The sequence below is a fragment of the Coregonus clupeaformis genome, chromosome 10 (assembly GCF_020615455.1).
Source record: "Coregonus clupeaformis isolate EN_2021a chromosome 10, ASM2061545v1, whole genome shotgun sequence".
Lineage (NCBI taxonomy): Eukaryota > Metazoa > Chordata > Actinopteri > Salmoniformes > Salmonidae > Coregonus > Coregonus clupeaformis.
The window spans coordinates 35,208,977-35,219,355 of NC_059201.1; the positions used below are offsets into that span (position 1 = coordinate 35,208,977).

General features: G+C 40.9%; 1 protein-coding gene across 2 annotated transcripts; it reads left to right on the top strand.

The window, feature by feature from the left end:
• Positions 1-1,673: 1,673 nt before the first annotated feature.
• LOC121575806 (bactericidal permeability-increasing protein) lies at positions 1,674-6,983 on the top strand. 2 transcript variants are annotated; one of them, XM_041889096.2, is made up of 16 exons: positions 1,674-1,790; positions 3,096-3,213; positions 3,360-3,474; positions 3,650-3,781; positions 4,007-4,162; positions 4,320-4,383; positions 4,476-4,536; positions 5,029-5,120; positions 5,408-5,581; positions 5,680-5,739; positions 5,960-6,127; positions 6,222-6,289; positions 6,377-6,419; positions 6,514-6,577; positions 6,663-6,739; positions 6,879-6,983. In XM_041889096.2, exons 2-16 carry the CDS (start codon positions 3,111-3,113, stop codon positions 6,918-6,920), a joined length of 1,419 nt encoding a protein of 472 aa, XP_041745030.1. In that variant the 5' UTR covers positions 1,674-1,790; positions 3,096-3,110; the 3' UTR covers positions 6,921-6,983. The 2 variants fall into 2 exon arrangements, with proteins under 2 accessions (XP_041745030.1, XP_041745029.1); XM_041889095.2 differs by having other exon boundaries at positions 1,677-1,786.
• The last annotated feature ends 3,396 nt before the right edge of the window (positions 6,984-10,379 follow it).

Below are 10,379 nucleotides of genomic sequence, written 5' to 3' on the forward strand. Positions count from 1 at the left end.
CATATGGAAATGTCTGCTCTACCCAAAATTACAACCAAATAATTGCAGCCTTACCGCAAAAGTGGAAGAGGAAAGTTGAAGGGGGAGAATGTAAGGAACTTGTCTGTCGGCCTTGCATTAAAGAACATAATTGGTTAAGGAAAACTGTGATAAATAAAAAAGTATATCAGTTTCACTTAAGGACCAAAGGATTGACAGCCGTCCCATATAGATTGCAAAATAGTTGGGAAGAGATCTTTGACGTACCGATCCCATGGCATAGTGTTTATGAACTGACACGCAAAAGCGACACCGGATTCAAAAATTTGAATCTTTCAATTTAAATTATTATATAAAATTCTTGCTACCAATAGAATGTTATTTATATGGGGGATACAATCTTCCCAGCTCTGCAGATTTTGCTGTGAAGAGATAGAATCATTAGATCATTTGTTTTGGTTCTGTCCATTTGTAGCTTGTTTTTGGACACAGGTCCAGGAATGGCTAAAGGATTGCAATATTTACCTGGAACTAACCTTGCAGATAGCATTACTGGGTGATCTGAAAAGTCATAGTCAATCAATCAATAATATAATAATACTTTTAGCAAAAATGTTTATTTTTAATTCACAATCTGTAGAAGCAATGAGAATAGAAAGGTTCAGAACTTTTGTAAAACATCACAGTACGGTTGAAATATATATGGCAAATAGAAATCCTATATGGATGGTGTTAAGAGATAGATGGGAGGTATTGAATAGAGTTGAAGGATGGGACTAATAACAAATAACAACAAATAATAACAAAGATAGCTAATAATGTAAGCATACTGTGTCCATAATAAGTATATAGGTTGTATGTTGGGAGCTTTTGGGAAAGAGCACAGTTAGAAAGATATGGCATTTAGAAGCAAACCGGATGGACATCATGAAAATGATCGGAGAGGTTGAGAGTAGAAGAGGTTCAGGAGCAAAAAAAAATATATATATATATATATATATATATATATATATATATATATATATATATATATAATTATTGTAAAATTAACTCTGTCCATAAGGTGTAGATAGTAAGTATAGACCGGAAGTAGAGGCCTGGGCATTGTTGTTCACTAATTTACTCCAAGTAGGGAAAGGATGGTGGGGTTGAAAAGTAATAAAGGGGAATATATATATAAAAAATAAAAAAAACATGGGGGATTGGAAGTGATGCAGACAATTACATTGATAGAAGATACAATCTATCTGCAATATTAAGCTGATCCATCCCCCCCAAAAAAAAAAAAAAAAAAAAAAAAAAAAAAGTTTCGCTTCAAGAAGCCAGACCAAATTAATTATTATGTTTAAGAGCCCATGACCGAATTATACACTCTACAAGACATTCCTTTATTACCACAATTATTGGTTGGATTTGTATCAAACCATGTGACCTAATTCTCATTGGCACTCATAAACATTTCATTGTTTACTTTCTCTTTACTGTATATCCTGAACAAATCATTCTCTGAAAGGTATGAATGAAGGTCTGAAAATACGAATCTATTGGATTTACAGACATAACTAAGGGAATAGCTAAAATTGACTAGATTGTTCTTCTTTGCACAATGTTTTCTCCATGCTCTCTGCGTTATTTACAGAATGGGTAGTCAAGTATCAGTCAGCCCATTTCTCAAGCAGCTTTTCCTGGTTCAGAGAAGTGAATCAAAGGCCATGTGATTCTCTTCTCCTTTCACTCTGCCCTGCCGCTTGCCAGGGAGCGACAACAACAGAAGAAATCCTTCACCACTTTCTTACCAGTGCATAAGGTAGGTAACTACAGAGTCGTGCATGTGTAATTATGCTTTTTTCTAATTCAATCTGTATCTCATATGTAATGAATGGTACTGCATACAAAATAGACTGGCCTGTTTCTCTCTGTCAAACCTAAAACTGATTCCAATGGGGTAGCCATCAACAAACAGCCAACTCTCTATAGATACAGACAGTGGTGTAAAGTACTTAAGTAAAATAATAAAGTAAATTATTTATACTTTTACTTTTTATACTTAAGTATATTTAAAACCAAATACTTTTAGACTTTTACTTAAGTAGTATTTTACTGGGTGACTTTCACTTTTACTTGAGTCATTTTCTATTAAAGTATCTATACTTTTACTCAAGTATGACAATTGGGTACTTTTTCTATCACTGGATACAGAGTTCCTTGACAAACACACCAGTCAAATGTCTGTGATTTAGCAGGTCATCTCTGTCTACTTTCTTCTCCTTGCCTCTGTTCATTTCAGGCAAACATAGTTCAAAATAGGCCCAGCTCACCCGCTAACTCCTCACTGGTCATGTGGATTTATCTGCAACTCTGACAGACAAGCACTTAGTACTTTCAGAGGCCACAAGTGAATCAAGTCTGGATTGTTCCATTTGGGTTTCTTCTCCATCCCCCAGGGCTCCAATCAGGACCTGTAAGGCCACGGTGGTGGCTGATTACATTGTCTGATTGTCTCTCGTCGAGAATCAATTACCAGACAACAGAAAGATGTTACCACTCCCACAGTGTTGATCACGGGGATTAAGGATTAGCATTTGTTGGTCTGGTAAAAATGGTGTTTATAGAATCTATTATGATTATCAGATAATGATGCTAGCAGTTCAGGTGCGTTCCGTTTTTTGGCTTTCTCACTGGCGAGCCCAAGAAGGTGCCACTCCTCCGTAAAATGATTTAAAATATGGGACTTTGTGTCACAAAGTGTTGATGGTATCAGGGAAGCTGTGTGCAACAAACCAGGAAGTATTTGTCCATTCTAGAAATTCCCCTGATCAGTTATAAGATTGTGGCAAAACATGGTTTCATTATTGGTCAAAAGAAATCAAGTCAGACGTAGGTCAATATTAGTGTTGAGACTACAGTGCACATGTGTCTAGAGTGAAAATCAGTACCGTTCAATACAGTGGAAAATAAGGCTTTACACAAGAAACTGTTCAACCTTAATGTTCCTCCCATGAAAACGGAAGCCCAAAAGTCATAAGATATGGATGTTCCCAATTATATTCATTGGACAATAAACAACACCTGTATTGTAATGTAGATATATTATTGTTTGTTCATCTTCCCTACAGGTGACTGCAGTCAAGATGTCTCCATGCTATTGGCTGGCACTGTTGGCTCTAGTCCCCTTAACTCTGGCTGCCAACCCTGGAGTCAAGGTCAAACTCACAGACAAGGGCATTGAATATGGTATGTTTGAGGCATGGGCAATAATATTGCATGGTTTTAGATCAAGATGAGGCTATGTATTGTGATCATGTGGCAGAGGTACAGTAAATATACTATACTCCTCACAGCCCATTCTGCCTCAATGCCTTGCTCTGTCCTGTCCACAGGTAAACAGATTGGGATAGCATCTCTGCAGCAGAAACTTAAGACCATTAAGGTCCCAGATCTCTCTGGAACAGTGAAAGTGCCTCCCATTGGGAAGGTCAAGTACAGTTTGACAGGGTAAGGGATTAAATCCAATATATTTTCCCCAAAAAATATATTGCAGTCAAACACATTGTCAATTGTCTGCATATCTGATGTAAGCATTTGTTGATAATCAACTGTGCTTACAAAGGCTGTAGTGTTCACAACACGCCTCTATCCTACCAACTATGTACTGTGATCTATCCTCCAGAATGACAATAGTGAATCTGGAACTTCCCAAGTCTGCTTTGGTACTGGTGCCAGGTACTGGAGTCAGCCTGGCTATTACTAATGCCTTCATCAACCTGCACGGGAACTGGAAGGTCCGATACTTCAAGTTCATGTAAGTGCATGAGGGATGGTCTGAACACCCTCAATTTTGATCCTGGGGACCAACTGGATTGTACAGGCTTTTTTTCCAAGCAAGCTGTAACAAAAAAACTGCACACCCAGTACATCCCCAGGACCAGGATTGAACAACACTAAAACACTGCACAATTTTCTCTTGGGTCTGTCTGTCTATACCCCAAAGGACTCAAACAACATTATTTTCTCGTTAACGATCAAGAACAGACAGTGGCTCCTTCGACCTGGCAGTAAATGGACTCACCATCACTGCCAGTATTGCAATCAAGAGTGATGAAACTGGCAGGCCAACGGTCAGCAGTGTCAACTGTGTGGCCAACATTGGCAGAGCCAGCATCAAGTTCCATGGTGGGGCCAGGTAACTGGAGTATATAGCGGCACTTAACACTATGGTGTACTAAAAACTTTGTGAGAACGCATGTTACTGATTTAGGAATCATCAAACCACAATGTCAAAAAATTGTTGCAATGTGGATTTACTTGTTTCCTCAAATACTTTGGTTCCTGTTTTCCAGTTGGCTTTACAATCTTTTCAAGTCCTACATTGACAAGGCCCTGCGCAGTACTCTGCAGAAACAGGTGAGGGACAGTGTAATGCCAGACTACAAACTAAACAGGTTAATCTTGTTCTGTTCTCTTGACAATAATAATCCCTCTGTTCATTATTACAGATCTGCCCCCTAGTGGCTGATGCTATTACTGACATGAACCCACACCTCAAAACTCTCAATGGTAAAACAAGACTTGAAGGCCAAATGTAGCCAGTTTTATATCAAATAATTTCTGGGTAACAATGAAGTACATTACTGTAATAGATTTCCATTAAAATGAACAAAAATAGCTTTTTTGCAAAACAATTATTTCTCAAGCAAGAATTTTGCTAGGACTATCTGGGAGTGGTCTGAGGTTTGTTATTGGTCTATTAACCAATTTACCACATGGTGATGTCACCATGGAAAGCCGAAACTCCTGCCCATGTGTAAACCTGATGATTAGAAGGTCCTGTGTATTTTCAACCAGCAACTATAAGGAAATAACACTGACACATTTTCTTCATACTTTTACAGTGTTAGTTTCATCAGCTGTTGTACAATATGATACAAAACATAATTTTGACTGCACTGGGCCTTTAAGCACTTATCCTCATGAACATATTTGTATATTACAGTGTTATTCATAGGCTACTAAATGGATCCTACATATTTATTTTCTGCCATCTTGAAGTTCTAGCCAAAGTGGACCAGTATGCTGAAATTGAATATTCCATGGTGTCATCACCCACCATTTCAAAGTCCTCCATTGACTTCAGCTTGAAGGTAAAAACTGCAGACTCCTAATCTACCTTTCAACGCTACAAACATATGGGCTCAGTAAGGCAAGATGTCAATTCTCGCTCTCTCTCTCTGTCTCCCTCTCTCTGTCTCCCTCTCTGTCTCCCTCTGTCTCCCTCCCTCTGTCTGTCTGTCTGTCTGTCTGTCTGTCTGTCTGTCTGTGTGTCTCTCTCTCTCTCTCTCTCTCTCTCTCTCTCTCTCTCTCTCTCTCTCTCTCTCTCTCTCTCTCTCTCTCTCTGTGTCCATCTTTGTCCGTCCGTCTCTCTCTGCAGGGTGAGTTCTACAACATTGGGAAGCACCAGGAGCCTCCGTTCTCCCCCACGCCCTTCTCCCTGCCTCAGGAAAACAACATGCTCTACATCGGGGTCTCTGCCTTCACCCCCAACTCCGCAGGCTTCGTGTACAACAATGCTGGAGCACTCAGCCTATATGTCACAGATGATATGGTGAGTCTGAATCTGATTCCCATCTACAGGGAGTAAGGTTTAACATAGTCCCATCTGTCTCAGGGGTGAGGTTAAACATAACTGTTTCCCCCTGACAGATCCCTCCTAGCTCTCCCATCCGACTGAACACCGGAACATTTGGAGTCTTCATTCCAGAGGTGATACACCAGACCCCACTATCACCATTCTACCTCCATATGATATGACTTCATTTATTTAGAATAAAAAATCTATTAAATATTGATCATTAAAAGAGTTTGTCTTTAGTGTCCATCCAGAGATGAAAATGTGCGTTTTGTTCAAACACATTTACTCTGTGTTCAGGATACAGTTAACATTCTTCTCAGGCTTAAAGAGAGATTATGTGTGTTGTTTCAGATAGCGAAGCGTTTCCCTGGAATGATGATGAAGCTGCTGGTGAAGACGGTGAAGGAGCCCACCATCTCCCTTGAGCCCAACAACATGACAGTCCAGGCCAGCGGCACAGTGACGGCCTACGCCATCCAGCCCAACACCACCCTCTCTCCCCTCTTTGTCCTCAACATGGTCAGTCAGTCTGTCAGTCACTCAGGAAGTAGAATACTGTAGCTTAGACTTTGAGAGTGATAATTAACTCTACAAGCTCTCTTTATCTCTACAGGAGGGTAGTGTCAGTGCTCGACTGAACGTGACTGGGGTGAAGCTGGCTGGGGCTGTCACTCTGAACAAGTGAGTATAATTGGTGCAAAAGGGGAACAAAAGCCCTTCAAAAACTGACCAAAAAAGACTGACATTAATACTGTCTGCTTTTCACAGAATTGAGATGACTCTGGGAACTAGTTATGTGGGACAGTTTCAGGTAAGAATTATATTTTCAGAGCTTATAACATACATATAACTTGCTTTTTAAACACTGAAACACTGAACCTAAACAATGAAATGATATCAAACAGGTTCAATCTCTTGACAACATCTTCCTGATGGTTCTGAAAGTGGTTGTGATACCTAAGGTCAATGGTGAGTGCTTTATTTCCTTGTTTATTTATATTAATTGTTTCTGCACTGATTGGCCACTGGAAAACCATGCATTTGTATCTTATAGGTCGCCTAGAGAAGGGTTTTCCTCTTCCCTCTATTGGAAAGATGAACCTTGTCAACACTCAGCTGCAGGTCCTGAAGGTAACGTCAGATATCTAAGAGATCATTGCTTTCTACATCTCTTCTCACATCTCTTCTCACATCCAATATCTCTTATACTGTAGCCAGTGTGTGTCCATGTCCTATATTTGACAAACTAGTGTTGCTTTTCTGTCTCCAGGACTACATGCTGATTGGGACAGACGTTCAGTTCACAGGATAAGTGCCATGTAAAGTCATCATTAATCGATGATTGATCAGAAATAAAATCAGAAATAAAATCAAACCAATGAGACATGTAATTAATGTTCGCAAATCAAATATTTTATACTGTACATATATACTCTCAAACAGTACACCACATTCTGAAATGCTTAAATACTATATCTTCCAATCTTTTCAGTATTCCACTTCTATTCAATTATGTAATTTATAATGAATAAATTTGTATAAATAAACAAATATCAGTAAAGCTTTTTTTAAATTCAACAACAGTCTTATTCAGTCTTCAGTCTGTGCCTCTGGTTTGAGGTAACATCTTTGTCCATCAACTGCTGGCTTTATAACAAGCTATGCCCACAAAAGCCTGCATAGCACTGCTCAGCTCGGTACCGTGGTGCCACAAAGGACGTCCACTCCACACTCACCTTCAGGGTGGGTCAGACTGAAGCCAGTTGTCCGTCATGGCGGTGGTCAGGTAGACGTGCAGCTGTGTCACTCAGAGAGGTGTGGCTGAGGGCGTGGCCTCTCAGGCTCTGGGAGTTGGCTGATGTTATCTGTATTAGAGACAGGAACAGAGCAGAGCAGGTCTAAACATGGTGCCCCGATGAAGGTAGTCTTATAATCCCTATAAAATCACCCATAAGACATTATAAGCACCTGAAATGGTCATAAAATGAAACATTTGAATGTGTACTTTCAAACAGTATAATTGAGAGAGAGTGAGAGAGAAGTTTTATTGTCTATGATACAACTATGCCAGAATGAGAGTGTACCTTGACTAGGACGTAATCTCCATGGTTGATGGGGGCAGTGTGTGTGTCAGTCTGTGTGTCAGTGGTTGTGTCTGGCTGAACGGCCACTTCCTCTCGAGGGAAGATCACATTTCCATCGTTCCTCCCATACAGGTCCTTGGCTGATCTCTTACTCTCCTGAGTGGATGAGGAAACAAGTTCCCAAAATGTTAGGGTACATTTATATTGGAGTTAAGTGGGATGAATACGTACCATTGCTTATATGTGAATTATAGTTCAGAGCGTCCTTTTTACCTGACTCCCCCGGTGAATCTTGAATCCTTGTTGGCTGCTATCATGCTACTTTGCACGCCATGGGGAGAGATGACTGGTCCAGTCTAAATTGCTAGTCAGCCCATGCAGGGAAAAGTCAGGTGTGGGGAGTTGGGGCTCACAGCTCGACTCGTGTGGATTTAAATTTAGCCTTAGAGCTCCCTCCACTAGGACGAGCTGTGTACTGCCGATGAGGGCAGCGTTGACCTTGGTGGCCTCCTCTCTGAACACACTGATGAGCTCCTCTAGCCGCCGCTGCTTCACCTCAGCTGGCACGTCGTCCTGGAGACGATGGAACGCATTGGTTTTTTCCGGGAGAGAGGACACTGCATATTAATAAGTGTAGTGTCCACAGTAGATATGGCAGTAACACAATACATTACTTTTACATTTACATTTTAGTCTTATCCAGAGCGACTTACACTTAGTGCATTCACCTTAAGATAGCTAGGTGGGACAACCACATATCACAGTCATAGTAAGTACACTTTTCCTCAATAAAGTAGTTATAAACAAAGTCAGAGCTTTTGGTTTACTCTTGAAAATACTGCCTAATTTAGTGGGGCTTGGATTCCGTAACACAAACTCTATAGGCCTGAGAAAGGAAAGGGTTGAGAACCCCTGCTATATTCCAATGGTATTGATAAGAAATGTGGGATCATTTCCAGTCTGTGAATTAAGTTGAACACACCTTCCTCATGCTGTAGGGGAAGAGGAAGCCCACGTTGTATCACACCTCCCTGATCAGAGACAGGTTCTGCAGCTGGTCCTCCTCTGTCTCCCCACAGAACCCTGAGACGAAGTCACTTCTCAGGCTCACCCCTGACACACACACACACAGGATTGAACCATCACTGATCCACTGCCACTGGCAATAAGACACAGTCAGTCCTTTCAAACGTACATTACATAACATGCTGTTAGCATGCAGCCAATCTGCATAGCAGAACCAGTCTGCAGCTGTTAACTTTATTGTTGGTCACAGAAACATTAAAAAAAAAACACAAAATACAAAAGTGGGCGTGGATCAGAAAACCAGTCAGTATCTGGTGTGAACATCATTTGCCTCATGCAGAGCAACACATCTCATTTGCATAGAGTTGATCAGGCTGTTCATTGTGGCCTGTGGAATGCTGTTCCACTCCTCTTCAATGGCTGTGTGAAGTTGCTGGATATTGCGGGAACAGGAACACACTGGTTACACATCGATCCAGAGCATCCCAAACATGCTCAATGGGTGACATGTCTGGTGAATATGCAGGCCATGGAAGAACTAGGAAATGTTCAGCTTCCAGGAATTTGTACAGATCCTTGCGACATGGGGACGTGCATTGTCATACTGAAACATGAGGAGATGGCGGCGGATGAATGGCATGACAATGGGCCTCAGGATCTCATCACGGTATCTCTGTGCATTCAAATTGCTATCAATAAAATGCAATTGTGTTCGTTGTCCGTAGCTTATGCCTGCCCATACCATAATGCCACCATCACCATGGGGCACTATGTTCACAACGTTGACATCAGCAAACCGCTAACCCACACGGCGTCATACATGTGGTCTGCGGTTGTGAGGCTGGCTGGTGCAAAACAATTGAGAGACATAAGCTTTTTGTGCATATGGAACATTTCTGGGATCTTTTATTTCAGCTCATGAAACATGGGACCAACACTTTACATGTTGTGTTTATATTTTTGTTCAGTGTATATTAGAAGAATCATTGATGTGAGAGTAGTACACAAACCTGTTCTTGAATTCCCAATTTCTGAGTCCTCAGGAAGATAGGCATGCTTGTCAGCATTTATCAAATCATCAGTGATGACAGCTTGTTTGTTGATAGAGGATCCCTTGACAAAGTCATGAAATGTTGGACCTGTGGCTATTTGAGTCTTTAATTTATCTACCCTGCTTGCCTCAGAATGAACGCTGCCTAGCTTTGAACAACACAACCTGTGTTGTTGCAAGCTCCTTCTAGGTTACCATTCTTGTAAAGTAAGAAAGAGAGGTAGTAAGTGGTCAGTGTTTGTCATGTCAATACATCTATATAGTCAATTACTGTGACATTTTGCAATGGATGAAAATTTGAAAACAATGTTGAACAAAGCTAGCCAGCTAGAGGCTTGACATCACATCATTATCATAAAACGAGCCCTGAGAATTTACTCAGCAGGTAGCTACTGCTGCTTTCGTATGTCATCATTCTTCTTTCTTCTAAACAGTAAATTGTCAGTTATAGGCTGAATTTGAAATCTGTAGAAGGATTACTTTATCCTATCCCAGGTAATCCTTAAAGAGGTGGGGTTTCAAATGTCTCCGGAAGGTGGTGAGTGACTCCGCTGTCCTGGCGTCGTGAGGGAGCTTGTTCCACCATTGGGGTGCCAGAGCAGCGAACAGT

Bases quoted from the DNA above. Each gene is read 5' to 3' on its own strand.
- LOC121575806 (XM_041889096.2), top strand. From the start codon at position 3,111: ATGTCTCCATGCTATTGGCTGGCACTGTTGGCTCTAGTCCCCTTAACT. The intron at 4,163-4,319 runs GTAACTGGAGTA...CCTGTTTTCCAG, and splicing joins AAGTTCCATGGTGGGGCCAG to TTGGCTTTACAATCTTTTCA. The intron at 5,582-5,679 runs GTGAGTCTGAAT...TCCCCCTGACAG, and splicing joins TATATGTCACAGATGATATG to ATCCCTCCTAGCTCTCCCAT.